We start from the raw sequence: 23,962 nt of genomic DNA, 5'->3' as shown, positions 1-23,962 counted from the left end.
AAGAATAAAATATCCACTTAAAAAGCTATCCTGTTCACACCTTCCTTACCAGTTCATTACATGTTTCTTCCTTTGTCAATAACACTCAGAGTCTAGAAAAATGACTTATTTGCACTACATCTCTCAGAATCCTATTGGGAAGAGGAGTGGAATCTGTAGTCCAAAAAAGTGACTTACTCTTACTATACCCTTATGTCACATTAGGACATTTCCTTTAGAGCCATTACTCATACAAAACTCTCTATCACACACTTCAGCCCTGATTGTATTCTCATCCATCACACAGTGACGTTCTTTATCACTCTTTCTGGACATTTCAAAAATCACGCTCTTATTTTTCAAATGGTTGTCAGCAATTTTGTTTCCGGTGACTATACTACCACTTCGACAAACAAGATGTGGGAATCCTTTTTGATCAAGATATAAATGAAATTATATTGTTATGTTTAACTTTGAGCCAAGACAGAGTTTTTAAGGCTGTGTTGAGAAGAACAGAAGGCCAAATGGGATAGCTGGCTTTAGAGCTGCACTTGGCCATCAAAATGCTATCCTTAAAGTTCATTAGAGATACAAAGTGGTTAATAAAAACAAATATCCCATATCTTGATATAATAAAGACTACTCAGAAAACATTGAGTGGGGAAAGGAGACATGCTGATATTGTTACTAAAATTGGAATATGGCACTGCCAGAAAGTCTTTTGGAACTATCCATCCCATTCATCTCCTTGCAATCCCATGCTCAAAATGATCATGAAGGAATACATTCAGAATTCAGTTCACAAGTGCTATCTGGCTGCTGGACATGTTGACTGAGGTATTTAACAAATGGTAGTAAAAAAATTACTTTCCCCAAATTCTGAAAGAAAATTACAGAAGTGCAATGGGTGGGAAGCAATGTTGCCTATTCATTCATTTTAAAACATCAGAGAGCTGATAGCCTGCAGCTCTGCAATATATATTTATGTAAATTATACCCAAGATTTCAGCTCAAGCACAACCAGGAACTGCACAAATAAGAGAACCATATGGTGTGAGTCAGCATTCTTTCTGCTCTAAAGACATGTAATGTTGATCAACCAGTTTGCAATTATTTGGGGAAAGGCTGGGCTTTTTTTTTACTCATCAGACTGCCTGTCTACCTTCAAGCACACAATATGATTATTTACAACTATTTATCTTAGTAGTTTTTTGGTATCCACAGCATCTGTCTCAATCAATTAGGCACATCCCCAGTTTTTTATATAAATTATTTTGGTAAGCCCAATAATTCACAAATCAGGCTCCACTTCTCAATACCACTTTGTCAGACAGGTCACTAATGTTTTCCTTTGGCAGAGTATGAGTAGAAAGTTCAGATGCATTTGCACTACTTAGCTATAGCAAATTGATAGCTATAGTGTTATGTCTCCATGCTACACAACCCTAAGATTCAAAGCTTAGTGGGTGTTTAAGTCTTGTTCTGAAAACACATAGAGCTAAAACTGGGTATTGGGGTGTGAAAATAAACTGACTAAACATAGGTAAGCCAGATCTTCACATGTTGCACCTAACTGAATGGAAGACAAACACAACCTTATCAGGATTCCTACTCATGGGAGAATTTAACTGTGTTCAGATACAGCAGAAGGGTTAACTTATAACCAGAGACTCTGAAACAATGGGGAAGGGGCGTATATGCAAGCCATACTTTAGCTCTATATGCACCCTCCAATATTTCACAAATGAAAATGGGACATATGTGGCCAAGTGACATCAAAGTGTGGTCAAGATGGCAAAAGTAATTAATAAAGAGAACTAGATAACCTAGGAGATGCTACAGCAGTTTGCTTTTGGCTGAGCCTACTGGGAAGGGCAAAATCTGTTGTAGCACAGCAGTAGTCACAGCAGTCAGGAGTTGATGGGGTCACTGATGACTTAGAGTCAGATAGGATTGTGTGCTGTCCTGGGATTCATTCTGATGCAGGCCATGGGTTTCATTGTCATGCAGAGCCAGAAGGTGAAACTGTTTTAGACACAGAGATAGGCACAGATGCAGAGCCTGAGAATGTAATTGCCTCTGAACCTCAAGGCCAGTCACAGGAGTTGGAATCGTCCTCTCCAGATAAGGAGTCTAGCGAAGACAAATTGATGAAAAATTCTCATGGAAATACACTTGGTGACATCGACCTAAGCAAGGAGACTCGCCTGCAGATTCTAGCAGATAGCCAGCTTCATAGATCAATGTGCTTTTCTGGGAAGCAGAAATTCCAGGGGAGATGCATTGCTTTCATGTCAGTTTATTAGGAACTAATGAGCACTCTGCTCTTCAGTTCAGGCAACGTTGCTTTCAAGTTAAAGCCAGGCTTGAGTTCTCTAGTTCTTGTCTTGGCTTTGGGATTCAAGTATTCTGGACTTTTTCCATGTTCTTTTTATGTGTCCTTGTTCAAGTTTTATTTATGGACCTAAGCTGTTTTTGGATTTTGGGACTATTCTTGAACTATCTTGATTTTGGATTTACAAGAGACATTTGATTGTTGACTTTTGGATTCTACACCTTACTTTCTTATCCCTGCTTTGTATTATATATCTTTTGTGCGTTTTTTTTACAATAAACTGTTTGCCTTTAGTCTGGACTCTTGTGTGATGCTTTAGTCATGGGTGGCTTCAGGTCTGGGGGTGTGACAAAATCTGACATTTTCTCTCCTCCTTATCTGAATTTGAAGATCATTTGAAAGGTGGATCTAGAAATAGGGATTCAACCTGTGCTGGAAGTATTACAACTCCCCTGAAGATGCAGATTCATAGTTTGGGCATACTCCTAGATTCATCTGTGAGCCTGGATGACCTAGTTTCTGCATCTGCACAGTTAAAGCTTGTGCTTGAGCTTGAGCCAGACCTGGAACTGTCCTGTATGGCCATAATGAGGCATGCCTTTGTTATTTCAAGTTTGGATTACTATATCACTTTCTATATGGGGCTACCTTTGGAAAGGCTCTGAAACTTCCGTTTCTCCAAAGAACTGCAACCAGATTATTAACTGTGGCTGTCTGCAGGGAACTAACAATTATTTGTTGTGGTGGCTCCACTGGCTGCCAATCAATGTCAAGGCATAATTTATAATGATGTTTATAATCTATAAAACCCTATATAGTTCATCTCAAGGCAATATGAAAATAAACATGCTTGCTCTGACTCTAAGATCCTTAGGGAAGCCTTCTCTCAGTCCCACTACCTTCCCAGACAGGTTTGGTGGGAAAACAGGAGAGGATTTTCTCAATGACTGCTGCTAGGCTTTGGATGGGGAGGGCATAATGGCTCCATCCTTGCTATTCTTCTGCTGACAACTGCTATTTTTCTATTCCAACAGGCTGTTAGAAGCTGACTGCAAGGATTTGTAATAGTGTACTGGTTTGTTGAGTTTTTTCCTTTGTCTTTTAGTGGATTTGTTTTCAATGGTTTTAATTCTATAGATTGTTTAATTGCATGTTACCAACAAATTTTTATATTTTAATATTAGAATATTTGAATTAATAGTTGTATTTATACTGGAAAGATGAAGAATTATTGCTGGATAATAATAGCATTTTTCCTTTTCAATAGTTTCACATACGTTATTCTTCTTTTTTATTGTATGAAACCTTACTGTACAAAACATTAAGGTACCCTTGAGCAGAGAGATTATTGCAAAATATATTAAATCAATTTGCCCATGTGAATGTGTGGCTGGTGGGGATAGAATGAGCCCTTCTGTCTACAATAAAATGATATTCATGAATAATGATGAAATGAATAGTAATAAATGGTTGAGCTGAAATCTGCTTATATGAAGGATCGCAGTCTTCCATATTAACCTGCTTGGGTGTTCACTGTCAGAAGACCTGTCCTAGATTTCTCAACTTGAAGAAGTGTGCAATACAAAAACACACTTTCTAAGGGTGTTCAGTTTCCCCCTTATCTTTTGAACTGTAGGAAATATTTTAACTTCTTGCTACTACGGTTTTCTGTAGTTGCTTGAAAGCAATGACAAGTAATGCAGTTACCTGGAACAAATCACCCCCTTTTTGGAATAAGAACATGATGAATTTTCAAAGTAACATAACCAGTATGAATACTAGGATTTGTTTTGGTGCAGTGGCCACTGTTTTCTTGTCAGTTTACTATCAATTTTAAAGGAGACCTTAAGGCATTTTAAGAGACATTTTGAATAAAATGTTAACATTTTATGGCATTTTCTTAACAGTTCTACCCCCTCCCCAGAAAGTAACAATAATGTAAGAATTAATAATGCAACAAGAAATTAAAATGGTCATAAATTGCAGGACTCTAAATATCCTAAGTGGAACCCCAGTGGCGAAGTGTGTTAAAGCACTGAGCTGCTGAACTTGCTGACTGGAAGGTCAGTGGTTCAAATCCGGGGAGCAGGGTGAGCTCCTGCTGTTAGCCCCAGCTTCTGCCAAACTAGTAGTTCGAAAACTTGCAAATGTGAGTAGATCAATAGGTACCGCTCTGGCAGAAAGGTAACAGCACTCCATGCAGTCATGCCAGCCACATGACCTTGGAGGTGTCTATGGACTCTTCGGCTTAGAAATGGAGATGAGCACCAACCCCCAGAGTCAGACATGACTGGACTTAACGTCAGGGGAAACCTTTACCTTTAAATATCCTAAAGACATGTCTGATCTTGGAAGCTAAATTGTTAGTTCTGGTTAGTACTTGGATTGGAGATTTCCAAAAAAGGCAGATGCTAGTTGTTATATTTCAGAAGAAGGAACTGGCAAAATCGCTTCTGAGATGTCATGGTCTAAAAAACTTCTCTGAGGGTCCTTCCACACAGCCATATAACCCAGAATATCACGACAGATAATCTACAATATCTGCTTTGAACTGGGTTATCTGAGTCTGCACTGCCATATAATCCAGTTCAATGTGGAAGGGGGCTAAGATTCATGAAGTCACCACAAAATGAAGAAAGAAATGTGGAGGTTAAACAAAACCAAAAAAATATGTGGAGGTTTCTGTGGATCTAATCCCCCTTCTTAAGATGCAGTACCAAGTTGTATTAAGGTCTTAGGCATAAAGCATGTTCATACTGTTTTGGGAGTGGGATGGAATGTAACTGGATCTAGAAAGATGCTAATCATGACCCATGCCCTATATTTTCAAATAATTAGGCAAAGTGATGCAGGTCTTCCAGAACTTTACAGTCAACGGTCAAGTGTGTGAAAGCAATAAATCTGCTTACCAAAACTCATGTTAATAGGGTTCTCTGATAAAATTGCATTTGAAATATGTAAAGATACTAAGATTCTTGTGTTAATATATGTACAGTGCTCCTTCACTTACCACTGGGGTTAGGTTCCAGGACCACCCGCCAGGGCCGGCCCCACCATGGAGGCCACGTGACGCCGCCGCCTCGGGCGCAGGAGGGATCCCATCCTCCCCTCCCCAGGCGGTGAAGGCTCCCTCTTTCCAACCCTGGCCCCGCCTCCCACGCTGCGTGGGAGGCGGGGCCAGGGCGAATAGCATGGGAGGCGGGGCCAATCCTGACCCCGCCTCCCACCCAGCGTGCCCTGGCCCCGCCTCCCACGCAGCGTGGGAGGCGGGGCCAGGGCACGCTGGATGGGAGGCGGGGCCAGGGCGCAGGAGGCGGGGCCAGTGGGGGGCGCTTTTCAGCATCCCCGCTTAATATTTAAATTTATCTCCGGCCGGCCCTGCCACCCGCAATAAGTGAAAATCTGCGAAGTAGGGACGCTATATTTATTTTAATATTTATATATTATTTTAGTAGTTATACACTATTTTAAGTCTTTATCAACCAATCGTGTGTTGATAAATCGCCTTCCTCTCCCCCTGTCGCTGCTTGGGCTCCTTTTCTCTCCATTCGGCTTCTTCTTCCTCCCTTCCTTAGGCTGTAAATTGTAATTTTTTATGATTTATAATAGCCTTTTAGAGTTTATTGAAAAACCGCAAAACAGCGAATCCGCAAAAAGTGAACCGCAAAGTAATGAGGGAACACTGTAGTCTGCCAGGAAACCATTGTCTTTGTTCATACCTCTGCTAATGGCGTGGAATTTACTGAATATAATTCAATTTGGGTGGTTCTCTTTCAAGTCTTCTTTTGTAATTTTCTTGTTCAAGGACTATCACCTGTAAATCACTTACTGTGTGCCTAGGAAGGTTGAAATGCTCTGCAACTAGTTTTAAGATATTGTCATTTCTAATGTCAGTTGTGTCCCCATTTATCCTCTTGCATAAAGATTGTCTTGTTTGTCCAATACAGAATGTAAATGCTAATTGCTGTCATGGGATGGCATATATCATATTGGCAGAAAAGCAAGTAAATGTAATTAGATCTTGTTGGTGAGTGATGTTATTTATCCCTATAATATTGCTCCCAGAATAGATGTGAGAACAAAGTTGGCATCTGGGTTTGTGGCAGGGTTTTCTCCCTTTATTACTATCCATGTTATATATACTGTAGTTAGTAAGTACAATAAGTAGTTAAAGATTTAGAGGTTGTTTGAAAGCCAAAAAAGGACTGCTCCCAATGTTGACTCCAAAAGTCAACAGGCAATATGCACACAATAAACTAGTAGTGAAGGTTTTGCAACAGGGTATTTCAAAAACAACTTCCCAAGCTCTAGTTTATGTCTGAATCATTGTGCTGTGGTATTATTTAATAGATATATTGTATTTGCTTGCATATCATTTAATTTATCATAATGTGTTTTTAATGTGGAAGCTACCTCCGAGTTCCATTTGGGACTTCAGTTCTCATAAATCTATATTCCATAAATGCATGGATGGATGGATGGATGGATGTGATTAATATTGTACATGCCGCCAATACATTTTATTATAAGGCACTTTTTGAAAAATGAAAAAGGCTTTGGTTGTTTGGGTTTTTTTTAGTACAATGACTTTTCTACCGGCAGGTCCAACCAAGCCAGAGAGGCCTCAGCTGAGGAATGGAACCAAGAGCACCTAACCCATTAGTATTATGGAGAATTAAACCAAAACGAAGTCTATACTGGCTCGGTCGTCACCCAGGATAAAAAGGACCGCGGTGGATGCTGCTGATTCTGGACATCCATCGACAAGTGAGCTATGGAATCAAAACCCAAATGAACAGTCACAGAAGCGGCAGAAATATACAATGCCAGAAAACCGCAGTTATGAAATGCTACTACAACTCTGAACCTGAAAAGCGCGGCTACCAAAAAAGGATGCATCAGCTATGGAAACAAGAGTACCCTGACTCACAGATAACAGAACCCCGACTGGCTGACCAATGAAGATTCGTAATCAGAAACAAAGTGTTCAGTGAAGTTTAACTTGAAGAAATCCAGAAAATCTGCAAAGCAAATTACCATCAGACCAAAGCACAGACAGCAGCAGAGACTCCAGCAACACTTGGAATGGTGGAACAGATTGAACCAGAAGAAAGTGTGGAGCTTTTGCAAGAATTTTGAAGAACCAGCACTTGAGACACCTGTTGAACCACCAGGAACCTTGACAGCAAGACAACAAGAGCTCAAGAATAAGATCATGGCTCATGCTGCAGCAAATGCAATAAGAAAGCGGCTCCCAACTCTAAAAACATTGCCCAAGAGACACCTGGCGTCTCTCATGAAAGATGTGAATACAGTACTCTCCACTGTCCAAATAACATCAATTGAACATCTGGAGACCCACAGGTTGAAAACCACTGGTTTAGATACAAGCAACGAAGATCCTTGTTATGTTCAAAAGCTGCTTATTGTCTCAAAGATGTTCAAGATATAACTTGCTTTTATAATTGTACAGTTCCTTAAGATTATATCCTAGAGATGGCTCCAAGCATTGTGATTGCCCACCAGCCTGATGTAATCTTTCCTTTTTAGAATAAAACTTTTCTTTTCACAACTGTCTGTTAAACTTCATTGTCACTTTGACTGCTCAGGCACACAAGGTTAACTTTACCCCAGGGAGAATGCAGGGAAAAGTGATTTTGCTTCAATTTATTCATAATTCCATTTCTCACAGGGAAAATGGAGGGAGAGGCTATGGGAGTCTATGTAGCTGGTAATTCCTGGTTATCTAGATCTCTCTTTTTTGCTCATCAAGAAGTCAAGTTATTAAAGTCATGGACCTGTCCAGTGCCTGGAGGGAAGACCTACGTAAGCCACTATGAGATTTCCAAAGACCTTTCCAAGTGAGATAAAGGCTTAAAAAAATAAATGTCATGCTCAGAATCTGTAATACTAATACCCTTCACTGTATAATCATTATTAATGTGAATTCATATTGCCCTGAAACTGTCTGCATTCCAATGGCATGATTATCTAACACACAAATCCATCTTAGGCTGGGGAATAGATATTTAAGTTAGGTGTGGGGTATGATATTAGTTTCATTAGTCTCATCTGGCACCTCAATGCTCTACACATGAGCCTTCTTTCTATATTACACTTTATTTTCATTTTTCAAAGCCCACTTTATGATATTTCTGTATTTAGGGTCCATGAGGTCTCATTTTATGTAGCACTAGCTGTGCCCAGCCACGCGTTGCTGTGGCAAAGTATGGTGGTATGGGAAATAAAGTATTGAGGAATTGGTGGTAGTTAAGGTCAAGGGTAAAGGTTTTCCCCTGACATGAAGTCCAGTCGTGTCCGAGTTTGGGGCTCATCTCCATTTCTAAGCCGAAGAGACGGCGTAGACACTTCCAAGGTGATGTGGTCAGCATGACTGCATGGAGCGCCGTTACCTTCCTGCCGGAGCGGTACCTATTTATCTACTCTCATTTGTATGTTTTGAAACTTCTGGGTTGGGAGAAGGTGGGGCTAATAGTGGGGGCTCTGTCCGTTCCCCTAATTCAAACCTGCGATCTTTTGGTGCAGAAGTTCAGCAGCTCAGCGCTTGAACACGCTGTGCCATCAGGGAATATTTTGTCAAGGTTGAAAATATACAATAGTTCTGATTGTTTTTGGGTTTTTTTGTCTGTTGGTGGTAAGTATGAATGTTGCAATTAGGGAAAATGATTAGCATGTAATGGGCTTGCAGCTTTAAAGGCTGGCTGTTTTGTGCCTGAGTAAATTTTTTGTTGGGAGGTGTTAGCTCGCCCTAATTGTTTCCTGTCTGGAATTCCCTTGTTTTCAGAGTGGTGTTCTTTGCGACATTTTATGTGGTTCTACTGTCTGTGGCCCTCAGAAAAGAGAGGATTTGCCAGACTTTGGTGATGGGAATACTTTGTTCGTATGTGTTAGCTGGTCCTGATTGTTTCCTGTGTGGAATTCCCGTTTTCAGAGTGTTGTTCTTTATTTGGTGTTTTGATTCTAGAGATTGCATTGTTGTGTTTTATTATAGCACAGTAATTTTTATATATTTTGATTTTAGTGTTTTTGAATACTTGGAACCAGATTGTATTCAAACTACAGGAAAGGAGATTCCACCTGAACATCAGGAAGAACTTCCTCACTGTGAGGGCTGTTCGACAGTGGAACTCTCTCCCCGGGGCCGTGGTGGAGGCTCCTTCTTTGGAGGCTTTTAAGCAGAGGCTGGATGGCCATCTGTCGGGGGTGCTTTGAATGCGATTTCCTACTTCTTAGCAGGGGGTTGGACTGGATGGCCCATGTGGTCTCTTCCAACTCTACTATTCTATGATTCTATGATTCTATGATTTTTACGGTTCACAGCAACACAATAATAATAATTATTACATTTGTGAATTATTATCACTGTTATAATAATAATAACTTACTATTATTGGTCATTATTACATTCTTAAATGATGATTACTGTTATTATTATATTAATAATAATTATTCCTCACAGGGAAGGGAAAGGTGAGGGTAATGGGGCTTGAGAGGGAAAAAAGGAGGGGCCCCAAGGGTGAGGGGTTTGTGGGGTTGTAGTTTATGGGTGATAACAAATAGCAACAGAAAAGGGGGGGGGCTCAGCCTGGGCCAACTTGGGCCTTCCCTGGAGTTGTTTTGGGCGCCAACTTCCACCCTTCCTGGCCTGAGGCTCTTTCCTTTTCCCCCGTCAGCCGTTTAACCGGGTGAGGGGGAAAAGGAAGGGGCCTGAGGCCGGGAAAGGTGGGAGTTGGCGCCCAAAACAACTCGAGGGGAGGTCCAGGCCTGCGTGAGGGCCATGCCCTCCTCTTCCCTGCTCACCTTGAAGACCTCCGAGAAGAACCCGGCGCCGGTCTTGTTGTAGAAGTCATGGAGGGGGGTAGAGTGGAAACAGCACTGCGCAGGGCCCAGTACAAGGAAGGCCGAGGCCAGGCCGGAAGGAGGACAGAGGGTGAGGCGGGGGTCTGCGGGGCCTTCCTTGCGCCGAGGGGAGGGGAGAGGGGTGGGAGGAGGGGGCCTGCAAGGAGAAGAAGGGGGAGAGGGCAGAGAGTGACGTGAGGCCTGCACCATTGCCAGAGCGGCCCCCTGCATCCCGCGCCCACCAAGGAATCTGCCTTCCTCCCTTCCTTCCTTCAGCCCAGGCCCAGCTCTGAGGCCTCCTTGGTAAAGATGATGTGTGTGTGCACGCGGGAAGGGATGAGAGGGGTGTGTGCGCGCAGGCGCACATCGGCTGTTGCTGTTTTTGGCCTTTTGTTGGGCCTGTGATTGTGTTTGTCATGGATTTGTGTTGTATCTTACTGGAGCCGTGGATGATGGGTTGTGTGGTGAAATTTCGAGGTTGGGCGGCCTGTAGTTTTGTTGTTTTGTGCGTCGCCCTGATGCCATTACTCTTTTATATATATAGATGGAACTGGCTGAAATGCAGCTACTGTATAATAATGTCTGAAATGTAGATATAACCACGTCTTATGTGTATACAATATTAAGGTATTACCAAACCTCAGTGACAACATGTGTGGTGAACTCTTGACTCTGCCTTTCCTCTCCTCTGCTTTAGTTCCTTCTGTTCCCCAATAGTGTAGATGCCTCCATTTGTATTACTTTCTGGATAGAGCTTTTAAAAAACCCCTAGAGGCCAGCCTCAGTTTGCCTGCACTGAGCTTTCTTGCTAGGACTTCTTTTCTTTTTGCACTAGAGCTACAGAGTTTAGAGGTCTGGATATTGTCTGGAAATCCTAGGCCCTAGCAATTCAAACAGGCATCCTTATCATTATAAATTCTTAATATACCATCAGGCCCAGTGACAACAGAAGCTTGTGGTCAGCCCAAGTTTCACAAAGTAGAAAACCAAGTCCATCACTTTGCATCAAAGGCAAAAGACTTACCAGGATTCCAGAAAGATTACTGCATTCAGCAAATTCTCCATTTGTAATGTATTGTTTTAAGCTATTTTACAATAGTCCTGGGTGAAGTTAGCCCTTTGTTCATCCTATTTTCAGTAAACTTGTTTTGGTTAACTTTCATCTTGCCTAAAGTGTCTCTGCATATTAAGGGTCTTGATCTTAACAGAAGGTATACAGATAGCCCCCAAGTAAAGACAGACATCTTTGTTCTCCCAAAGGCTCGGGCGTGCCATCACATGTGTGTTCATTCATTATAATTAAAATTCTAATAAGAATCAAAATTCAAATATGGACTTGTATATGCAGCCTTATACTGATTTAAGCTTTCCAACCAAATTTTCCACAATGCCCTGGTGTCAGAACATGTCAAAGCACAGGCTCCCATGTAATGTGGACAGTCACATTCATTCCTTTTGCTCTCTCATCAAGATAAAGGTTCCACATATGGAGAGAGAGTGACCTCAGCTGCTCATCTGCATTTTTGAATTTGTATTCTACAGTTATCACCATGCTCATATTGGAAACAATTATAGAGCAAAATCCTTCAGTTCTCATTTTTTTTCTCATGCAGGACACAATTCAGGAAAGTATGCATGCAGTTTACTTCAAGAGAGACACTGTAATGCAACTATGGTGATATCCTTCCATTTCTTGTCTTTTCTGAAAATGAAAACCCTTAGAAATGTTTAAGATCACAGTATGTAGCGCAGCTAAGGCTTCTGGAAAAACCAAAACAAAGCCAAAAAGGTCTACTGCTATTCTCTCTTATTGCCAGGTACACCTTCATTGCTAGTACTTAATGTCATGCTGTTTCTGAACATGGAGGTGCCGATAGACCAAACTTCCACTGATTTCTCAACTCCATCATTAATGCTAGGAAGAAAAAATAAGAACAGTATTTTGTAGGTACAGGATCATTTTTTACTGGGAAAAGGAATCTTCTAGTGACAAAAAGTGACAATTTCAATCTATATTCACAATTCACTAAATATCTACCATGTCTACTCTTCCCCTACTTCCAGATGTGTTTTTTCATTTTTCTACAGTAAAAATTTATAAATCCTCCAGCCTTTAGTCACAAGAAAAGTACTACAATCTACTCATTTTAAAAAGTTTGTATCTCAGTGGCAGAACTATGGTTAGCAGGCAGGAGATCCCAGATTCAATCACTGGGGAAAAAATCTACCTAAACTGTAGAATGCAGCTGTCAGCCAAAGTGGACAAAACCTGACTAAATATATGTGTTTAATATATATTTGAAGAACGAAATTATGATGCAAAACTTCCAAGTAATCAATATTTTGCTTTGCAGATAATGTATTATAAAAACATAATAACAGACATTGCATAATGGTAGGTAAAGGTAAAGGTTTTCCCCTTACTCCAAATGGGTTGATGACAGAAATACTTCTTAGAGCAGGCAATATACCTCATTCCATTTCTAAATGTTTGCAGATTTCTTGAACAACAGATATTTACATTATTTCAAGGACCCTGCCTAAATTCAATACATGTACAGCAGTGTACTTGTTTTCTCAAGGAATGTTAAAATCCACTGTCTATGAAGGTACAGTAGAGTCTTACTTATCCAACATAAACGGGCCGGCAGAACGTTGGATAAGTGAATATGTTGGGTAATAAGGAGAGATTAAGGAGAAGCCTATTTAACACCAAATTAGCTTATGATTTTACAAATTAAGCACCAAAATATCATGTTATACAACAAATTTGGCAGAAAAGGTAGTTCAATATGCAGTAATGCTACGTAGTAATTACTGTATTTATGAATTTAGCACCAAAGTATCACAATGTATTGAAAACATTGACTACAAAAATGCATTGGATAATCCAAAACGTTGGATAAGCGAATGTTGGATAAGTGAGACTCTACTGTATTCAATTTCATCTACAGATTGTTACCTGGGAGAAAGGGGATGATTCTCTGCTTGGGATCTTTCTGGCCTCCTTCAATAGGGAATTTATCCAGAAGCTGCATCTGCAAAAGAAATATTTAGTGTGAACAACAGTCCATCACCTCTTTTTTTCCACTCCTTCGCTTGCATCATCATGGTCTATTTCTTTGATTATTCCCCACTGAAACAAATCAAGAAATTTACAGCTGTGATTAAGGGCTGAAAATAGAGTTGAACGATATTTTCGGTGAACTCTTATGAAGAGAGACAGGTTTCCGAAGAGGAAGAATTACATCAGAATTGGGATAAAACCAAAGTCTGGCATTCTGCAATTCCCAATTAGCTAATCTGTACTTTACATAGACAAATAATGAGTAAATGACTTGACCTTAATCTATGTTCTGTGTTGCAATCATGGAGGGTCCACCTACTCTCCAAGACAGACCACCCACCTGGTGAGAACTGCTGCTTCACAATCACCAGAGAGGTTATTTCAGTGAGTATCAGATGTGGTTGTTGGCAGGCCTCACCTAACTCCCCCACATTACTATGCTTCCCCATGTCTCTTGATGGACAGGAATATATGAAGCAGAAGGAGATTCCTGGGGATCTGGAAATGCTCTCTTCTTGTAATCCCTGGAACTTTGTTGGAACAAAATGAGTTTCTTCCAAAGTGGAAGGTTGTATCAACCTTTCTCAAATACTCTCCCTTCCTCATTGACCACACACTGTCTGCAAATTTAGCTCAGTGTGCGGTCACAGCAAATGGAGTACATTACATACATAATATATAGAACATTTGGCTAAACGTTTTTCCTATCAGAACAAATAAATATTTAATCTATACAAATATTGAACGTATTAAGGCAGAAGGAGGGAAAATGCTCAGCAGGGTAAATTGCTGAGTTTCAAAAAGATTTTGCAAGGGCTGCTTTTCTTTTCAAGCACCATGACAAATCAAATAATGAAACAAAAAATATATGAAATTGCTGGGTGGGATGAAAGGGGTTGGGTAGGAACACTGGAGTGCAACCTGAAAAACTTGTATTTTGGGGTTGTGACTCCTAGAATTCCCCCAGCAATGGATGCATACATGTCAGGTCAAACTTTTCCAGAACTGCATGGATGTGTGGGTGTGGCTGGACCTCCTTGCTGATAGTTCTGAGAACTAGAATAGCCCTATGGCAGTGGTTCTCAACCTGTGAGTCCCCAGATGTTTTGGCCTTCAACTCCCAGAAATCCCAACAGCTGGTAAACTAGCTGGGATTTCTGGGAGTTGTAGGCCAAAACACCTGGGGACTCCAAGTTGAGAACCACTTATCTATGATATTATGAACAATGGCTTATGCAGAATCCAGTAAATCTCTGAAATGAAATTGGCTTGTAACATTTAGTGTGGTATGTGTGAACCTATGAAACTTTAACTGAAGACTTTGAAGCTGGCAATGTAGAAAGGACTGCTTAATACCTGAGCAAGGTGGATTGAAAGAGATTTCATTTGTATTGTTGAAGGCTTTCACGGCCAGAATCACTGGGGTGTTGTGTGGTTTCCAGGCTGAATGTCCATGTTATAGCAGCATTTTCTCCTGATGTTTCGCCTGCATCTATGGCTGGCATCTTCAGATGATCTGGCATCTTCAGAAGCATCATCTGAAGATGCCAGCCACAGATACAGACAAAACATCAGGAGAAAATGTTGCTAGAACACTGGCATATAGTCCGGAAACCACACAACACCCCAAACTTCAGTTGGACTGTCCCTATCTCTATCTTGTCTCTCTTACACACTAACTACATATTAACATGCTAACTCATGATCAGTGTTCCATAAGCCAATGTGCTTAAACCCTAATCCATTTTTTTACTCAAAAGGTCAAATGATGCTTCCAGGCCCTTTCCCTATAGGCTATTAAAGTTACCATGGGCTTTGTCTGTTGCAGTGGTTCTCAACCTGTGGGTCCCCAGATGTTTTGGCCTTCCAACTCCCAGAAATCCTAACAGCTGGTAAACTGGCTGGGATTTCTGGGAGTTGTAGGCCAAAACACATGGGGACCCACAAGTTGAGAACCACTGGTTTATTGCAACCCCCTTCCACTAGACGGGAGTAATTTTCTAATATTAAAAAATTGTCCCCAAGCTTAGTTGCCAACCACCAAGGGCTACAATCAACTTTCCTTTTTATTGATGTTTAAGAGACTCCGAGAGCATTTCCAGTTGTACAAGCTGTACAAGTTGCACAACTGGAAGTTTTCTATTTGCCTCCTTTAAACTTTCGGAGCTGTGGAGAGGTATTGCAGAGTAGCCTGTTATGAAAATAAACACGTTTGCTCCAGGAAAGGAGCCAACCTAAATATAAACAAAGATAAGATGAAGGTAATAACCTAGTTAGAATAAAAACAATCCTGACAGTACGAGGTTACTGGCCTAATGCCAGCAAAACACCTTTGCAATTTTAGAAAAGAAAAGGAGACATCAATTTGTTGGGAGAGAAAATAAACCCCAATATGTACACTAGCTGAAACAGGTAGAGTAGTAATGGCTTTTATCTTGTTGCAGATCCCTCTTTGGATTGAATGAGAGAACAAGGGAGGAGCTCTCAGCAAAGCTGGCTCATCTCTACAGCTGCTGCCAAGTAATTGCTGATAACCCAAACTCCTTTCTTGATGAAACTTGGAATTTAATACTCAATCAAATGCTGATGTATAGATAAGGTTAAATAGATACTCTAGGACAGTGGTTCTCAACCTGGGATCCCTAGATGTTTTTTGGCCTACAACTCTCAGAAATCCCAGCCAGTTTACCAGCTGTTAGGATGTCTGGGAGCTGAAGGCTAAAAACATCTGGGAACCCAGAATGAGAACAACTGCTCTAGAGAAGGAGTGTAATACTTTACTGTATAATTCTAATACCAATATAAGATTGAGTCTAGACTGTTTGTGATCCCACCAGTTCTTTGTCTCAGGCAGATGGTATTTTTGGCACAAGTTCCAATGAATCATCTGAGCAACAGTGTTATGCCTCTGCTTGTTGTTGTTGTTGTTATTATTATTATTATTATTATGCCACTATATCCATTAAGATTTTCAAAGCATTTTTTCTCTTCAGAAAAGATATCTTCCCAGGGGTCCAATTGCCACCTTAGCATCAGCATGGAAGAAAAAATATACTTATACAGGTAGTAAAGAAAGAACCTGTAAGTCACCATTATGAAGAAAGAAGTTGGGGGTTTAATATATTTTAGACCAGGGGTCCCAAACGTTTGAAGCAGAGGGCCGGTCCACAATCCTTCAGACTGTTGAGGGGCCGAATTATCATTTGAAAAAAAAAATACAAACAAATTCCTATGCATACTGCACATTTGTAGTGTAACAACTACAATGAAAAAACAATACAATATTTAAAAATGAAAACAATTTTAACCAACATAAACCTATTAGAATTTCAATGGAAAGTGTAACACAATATTAGCATTATATATTACTATATTGAACTATACCACTATACTATTATATAATATGTAATATATAACATATAATTAATATTATTATATGGTATTACTACTAGTATTATATTGTATAACATATGATTATCATCAATATTATATGTATATCCAATATATTGTATTATTAAAACTGATATAAAATATTATATTGATTTTATAATGTTGATTTTAATGATTGTTTTTATTGATGTTGATGTTTTTTACCGGGATAATTGTTTAATTGCTTTGTTACTGTTTTGTTTGTTTTATCGAGCCTGGCCCCATGTAAGTCGCCCCGAGTCCCTTCGGGGAGATGGGGCGGGGTATAAAAATAAAGTTGTTGTTATTATTATTATTATTATTATTATTATTATTATTATTATTATTATATTATAAAACTGAGGGCGGGGGCCAGGTAAATGACCTTGGAGGGCCGCATCCGGCCCCCGGGCCTTAGTTTGGGGACCCCTGTTTTAGACACTCTGCTTTTCTGCCTGTGGATGGAGGCGTGTGTGTGTGTGATTTTTTTTAAAGAGATGTTTTGTTTTCCTGTAGACAGAATTCAGGCTGTCTAAGGTTAGTCAGGGGTAAGATTACCTTTGTTCAATGGAGAATGAAGCAATAGCTCAATTCCAGGCTTTGCTGTCACTGTATTTTAAGCCAGGAAGGCATGTCATATCTTGTTTTACTCCAAGACTGATTGACTCGTCGTAGCCAGCACTGAGACAGACACATTCCTAGGGCTATTCTTGGAGGCAGGCTAGTTTGGCCCATGTGGGCTTTTTCTAACCACATCAAGGTGGTGGCAAGGCGTACAGCTAAGCACTGTTTACCCACAGGGCGGATATCAGTTGAACAGATGCAACAAACCCAACATCTTCCATCAGTGAAACAGAGAGACAAGTGAACCAGGCTGACAATGAATGTCAGCAAACAGAAGAAGTTTGGAAGTTTTAAAGATTCAGAGAAAGGGAGGAAAATACAATGTCAGAATAAATGTGGTATGTCTATGCGTTACAGCATGGGAGCAAATTCAGCTAAAATTTAGCCAAGGCTGACAGCTGAATAAGAAACTCAATATGCAGAAATCACCCACTGCTCACTTAAGGGGTGCAAGAAATCTTGCAAACACACATTGGTGACAAGTGAGCTTGTAGCCGCCTGATATTTCATTTATTCAAAGGCTATCTTTCTCCACATGACCTAATTCAGTACAGCAGCAATTCAATCATCTTGAGCTTTTGCTCTTGTTTGTTTGCATTTTAATTGACCAACGTTTTTGATTGCTTGCTTTTACATGATTCTGTTTCATGATTTCATTGTGTTATTTTACTGGTGTTGCCAGTAACTCTTGGAATAGCAATATTGAAGAATGAAGTCTAAACAAAAAATAAACAAAACTGGGGCAGCACTGCAAGCCAATTAATTTTGCTACTACTATCCAGAGCTATCAATATTCATCCAAAGTAGGGCACAGAGCAAATGCTGATTATAAACAGTGGCATAAATATGGCCGGAAATCTTTCCCCTACGTCCCAATTCACTGCCTGAACTTGACCAGCCTTTATTTCCTGATTTGAACCAACATTGAAAAAAAGGACTTAGGCTGCTGAAAGTCAAGTATATCCAGGGTGTGTTTTAAGTCAAGAACAGGCACAAAGTCAATGCTATTAATATTGGGAAGGCAGAGTTTTCACCACAAAATTGTACTTCCAAATGTTAAGCCCGATATTCAGGTTTGGAGTCTTATTTTCCTTAACTTGTTTCTGTTCATGAACGTAGTGGGTCAAACGTAAACATGTCACACTGGCATGAACAAAAAGAATAACATTATAGTTAAGCCACCGGTGGCGCAGTGGATTAAACCCTTGTGCTGACAGGACTGATGACTTGAAGATTGGGTTGCTGACCTGAAGGCTGCTGGTTCGAATCCAACCTGGGGAGAGCATGTATGAGCTCCCTCTGTCAGCTCCAGCTCCCCATGTGGGGACACAAAAGAAACCTCCCAAAAGGATGGTAAAAACATCAAAAACATCCAGGCATCCCCTGGGCAATATCCTTGCAGACAGCCAATTCTCTCACACCAGAAGCAACTTGCAATTTCTCAAGTTGCTCCTGACATACACATAAAAAGTTAAGCAGGAACAATGTCACATAAAAAAGAAGAACATTTATGGGGCAGATTTCATTATTTTTAATTATCATGATGGCTCTGATTACAAAAATTATGAAAAAGAAAAATAATACATCCCAGAGATAACACCAGTCAAATCAGAGGGAATCCTTCTGTGATCTGTTCCAACAGTGGAGAAAGATCATGTTTTTAGGAACCTCCACACAAATCACCTTATGTGATATACTGACTGGCTCATTTTTTTTTCCTCAAAGAAATCCCCATATTCCAAATTACCTTATATACAGCATTATACTTTGATACATACTCAAAAGAAAATCTAAACTAAGTAATTTTTAACATATTTTCACTCATTGCAATCATAGTGTATTGTTTACAAACTTGGCAGGAATTGTGTTGTCGAAGGCTTTCATGGCCGGGATCACAGGGTTGTTGTATGTCTTTCGGGCTGTGTGGCCATGTTCCAGAAGTATTCTCTCCTGACGTTTTGCCCACATCTATGGCAGGCATCCTCAGAGGCATGGATAAATTAGGCAAGAAAAGGAATATATATATATATATATATATATATATATATATATATATATATATATATATATCTGTCCAGGGTTTGACAAGAGTCCTTTGTCACTGGGAAGCCAGCATTAATGTTTCAGTTAATCACCCTAATTAGCATTGGAAAGGTTTTGTCTCTTGCCTGAGGGGCATCCTTTGTTCAGTCATTAGCCATCCTTGGGGCTCCTCTGCCCTCAGAGTGTTGGTTCCCATCTACTGTTTTGATTTTGGAGTTTTTAAATACTGGTAGCCAGATTTTGTTCATTTTCATGGTTTCCTCCTTTATGTTGAAGTTGTCCACATGCTTGTGGATTTCAATGGCTTCTCTGTGTAGTCTGACATGATAGTTGTTGGAGTGGTCCAGCATTTCTGTGTTCTCAAATAATATACTGTGTCCAGGCTGGTTCATCAAGTGCTCTGCTATGGCTGTTTTCTCTGGTTGAATTAGTCTGCAGTGCCTTTCATGTTCTTTGACTCTTGTTTGGGTGCAGCGTTTGGTGGTCCCTATGTAGACTTGTCCACAGCTGCATGGTATCCGGTAGACTCCTGCAGAGGAGAGAGGATCCCTCTTGTCTTTCGCTCAGATCTCCCTTTTCGTCCAAGGCTTATGGACGCAAGTGCAGTTCGCCGGCCGATCTGCGCTTGTGTCCAGAAGCCTTGGGCGAAAAGTTGCTGGACGCAGGCGCAGATCGGCCGGCCGAACTGCGCTTGCGTCCAGCAACTTCGGGCGAAAAGGGCGATCTGAGCTGTGCGCATGCATCTTGACAGCGCCCCTCTCGGCGTGCGCCCGAAGCAGCCGCTTCAGTGGCCTCTACGTTCGACCGGCCCTGTTTGTGCACCATCTGTCAGGGCTTTGATTGTGCTTCTTTTTTGACTTGGGTGATGGTTGGAGTTTTTATGAAGGTATCTATCTGTGTGTGTAGGTTTTCTGTAAACTGTGTGGCCCAATTGTTGATTGGGTTTGCGGATGACCAGAACATCTAGAAATGGCAGTTTTCCTTCCTTTTCTTTTTCCATGGTGAATTGGATGTTTGGGTGGATGCTGTTAAGGTGGTCCAGGTGTCAGGAATTTCCAGTAGAATCAGTGGCTTGATATAGACTGGGGACCTTATGAAGCCAGCAAAAATCCACCAAAACCAAAAATCCACCCAAACCACTAAAACAGTATCTGTTTATCCCTTAAACAATAAACCAACAAAATCCAATGTATTCATACAATTGCTAATCTAGTTTGACCCTGACCCTGCAATCAATCAATCAACAATACCATGTTGAGGTAATTTTCTTCCATGCATGGACAAATTTAGTGTAATTTTTTTTCTGCTGGCACTAATATACAACAGCAATAACAATGCGTATACTCATAAAGAATCATGAGGCATTTTGAAAAAGCCCTCTCATATTTTAGACTTTAAATATGTTTATGTGATCTGTACTGTCATATCTGTCAAACTGAACAGCCCAACCACAGCTGACACCAGAATTAGGGCATAATAGCTTTGAACACAAAGAAACATGCGTTTGGCACTTCTGACTGAAATGGTATCCAGTAATGGCCACATGGGATTCTACTAGCTGGCTGAATCATAACTTAAAAAAGAGTCTGCCAAAGTAAACCATCAATTTTGATGACAAGATGGAACAAGGTCCCCCCCACACACTCTCAACCTCCCCTTTTTACTCATAAAACCTTGAGCTGGCTTGGCTGAAAAATGCTCTTTACTCTTCCAAACATGTATCTTTCCCTTGATGTGAAGAGAGGGATTCCACCCAGGATTCCAGATAAAAGGCTCTTTATCTTTCTAGCGAAGAGATGGGCAGCAGCAAGCGTAAGCCATCTCTTGGCTTTTGGAAAGCTATGTTTCACAGGTCTGCAGACCACAGCCAGGCAATAGTTTCAAAGAACAGAGGTCTTAAGGCAACACAGTCAGGATTTTTATTTCTGCTGTTTTCTATCCTGATCATTTTGTAGGTCTTAGAACCAGCTGAATGGATTTGGGCAACATCTCTGGCCTTCTCTTAAGTTTTCTATTTTGGTACATCCATGATTTTCATGGGTGAAAAACAGAAATAATTTCTCTTATTATATTTCTCATATTATCTTATTATTATTATTATTATTATTATTATTATTATTATTATAAATTATTATAAATAATACTCTTAAAATACAATAAATGCAATTAAAATGCATTTAAAAATATACACACACACACACACCCCAAATCCCACGCACAACCTCCCCAGTATCATGCCCCTTATTCTTCTCTGACTGCCTGCTTGCAAAAAAGTATTGACCTGTTGGCGGATATGTGTATTGACACATGCTGCTATTTCAAAACCATTCCACCCAACATTTTCTAATTCAGGACACTCTAAGGGCGCTTCCAGACAGGCAGGACAAATAAGTGGGGTGAACATCAGAACTTCTGACAAAGAATTTTAAATACCCTGCACTGAACTGATCATCCTAGGATCCCATGGGACATTGACAGGGCAGTTAATTGTAGCACTATAATTGCGTAATGTGAAAAGGGTCCATCTTTTTCTATGTTTTCAGTTAATGCTCAGTGTTTAAAGGGGTTAATGTTATGGCTTTTCAATTTTTCATAACAAATTTTAACAAAAGCAGAAAAAATAAAAACACTGTAAGAGAAAAGCAATGCCAACAATGGTGATAGGTTGCTATAAAAGTGGAACACAATATAAATATAAGTCAGTTTGTAAATTTCATATACACATTGTTTCCAGTGTTGTAACTGGATCACAGGCAGAGGAAAATTATATTCCAAATATTGAAGTATAATTCTTTTGGCACTGAAAAGTTTGTATAGAATCAATTTTCACTGGCTCTATATTAATTAGCAAAATATTGAGGAATAATTGAAATGAACATGCACATCCCTAAATATCAATAAACGTTCCCTAATTGGGAAGTGTTCGACTTGTGATTTTGTGATATGAAATCCAGCATGTCTATCTTGTTTGCTGTGTTATACAATATAATAATAATAATAATAATAATAATAATTGTTATTATTATTATTATTATTATTATTATTGCTGGATGGTCAACTATAGTCCGGCCCTCCAACGGTCTGAGTGACAGCGAACTGGCCTTCTGTTTAAAAAGTTTGGGGACCCCTGCTCTAGAGAGAGAGAGACCTAGTATCTGTTTGACTGTTTCCTTCTCACAGTTCTCTAATTCAAATCAGTTTCTGTTAAGTCACGTTCATTGTCCATTATGGTGCATGTTAAACTGGAGACATCTAGATTAAGATTCTCATTCAGACATTATACTCACTGGATGACCTTGGGACAGATACTTAGCAGCAATATCTCAGAGGACTGGATTTTGGCCACACCTGGCTTGCTTTGATCCTCCCAAAACAAATAGAAAGATGTCCTCAATTGTCTTTTCAAATTAAAACTCAGCTCTTAGATCCTGAATTTTATCAACACTTCACAAGGAATTGATAAAAGGGTGATGAGAAGAATCTCAAACACACTGTCTTGAATTCCTCTATACTGTAAAATAGACACAGCATAAAGGAAATACATAAGTAAGTCTTAGACTTGCCCCTAATTAATTCGTTGTTTCTTCTTTCATTCTTCTTACTTTCACAAATATAAAATGTCCTAGCAAAATCCAAATGTTCCAGTGAAAATCTGAAAAAATATATATTTAGGGTGTTTTTCCCAAGTTAGGGTGAATAGGATTGCAGCCCTGAACCTGGACAGAAAAGGTGGGTCCTGGAAAGAAAAAGGAAGTTGGAAACAGGATGCCAGCTGCCTTCCACCCAAACAAAACTGGTTGTTAGGAAACCATGACACTAGCTGGGTGTATCACTACAGAGGAAAGATATTTCATGGGTAGGGTTCAGTGCTCAGCTGTTACAAAGCTATCTTGCTTCATTAGAGAGGAAGGGGCAAATTTGACTGAGATAACAAGATAAACAAATACAGTGTCCATAGAACTAAAACACACCAACTTATATTTAGCCACGAATAGAGGATTGCTACAACAGTCAACGATCACAGCCTTAAGCACACAACAGATGCTGCTTATATGCAGAAGATAACTATGGATTATTTTCTGAAGGTTTTACACACATCTTTAAATAAACATTAAATTCAGAATTTTATTACTAATTCCAACATCATGATGTTGCAACCCAAGATCTGCCACCTGAAGTAATTGCCTTGTTCTACTTACTGGCATGACTAATGTAGCACCAAATCATGAACAACCTATATCTAAGATTCCTTTAAGATGGATTATATTTACATTGATGAAGTCTATGGATTTACAGGAGCCCCTGGTAGTGCAATGGGTTAAACCACTGAGCTGCTAACCTTGCTGACCGAAAGGTCAGTCGTTCAATCCTGGGAGCAGGGTGAGCTTCCACTGTTAGCCCCAGCTTCTGCCAACCTAGCAGTTCGAAAACATGCAAATGTGAGTACATCAATAGGTACTGCTCTGGTGGGAAGGTAACGCAGCTTCATGCAGTCATGCCGGCCACATGACCTTGGAGGTGTCCATGGACAATGTGTGGCCCAGCTTAGAAATGGAGATAAGCACCAACCCCCAGAGTCAGACACAACTAGACTTAATGTCAGAGGAAAACCTTTACCTTTACCTTATGCATTTACAAATAAAGCT

At 40.1% G+C, this 23,962-nt stretch overlaps 1 protein-coding gene across 4 annotated transcripts in view; it reads right to left on the bottom strand.

Moving 5' to 3' along the window:
- The window catches only part of sh3pxd2a (SH3 and PX domains 2A), a 304,174-nt gene that overhangs the window by 215,090 nt on the left and 65,122 nt on the right, over positions 1-23,962 (bottom strand). For 3 of the 4 annotated variants that reach the window (XM_062976295.1, XM_062976293.1, XM_062976294.1), the window contains exon 3: positions 13,137-13,212. In XM_062976295.1, coding sequence (XP_062832365.1) covers positions 13,137-13,212 — 76 coding nt within the window. Of the gene's footprint in view, positions 1-13,136; positions 13,213-23,962 lie in introns of those variants that run through there. The other variant, XM_062976298.1, reaches the window with a different exon arrangement.

The sequence above is a fragment of the Anolis carolinensis genome, chromosome 3, assembly GCF_035594765.1.
Source record: "Anolis carolinensis isolate JA03-04 chromosome 3, rAnoCar3.1.pri, whole genome shotgun sequence".
Lineage (NCBI taxonomy): Eukaryota > Metazoa > Chordata > Lepidosauria > Squamata > Dactyloidae > Anolis > Anolis carolinensis.
This window is presented reverse-complemented; position numbering and strand designations above follow the sequence as displayed.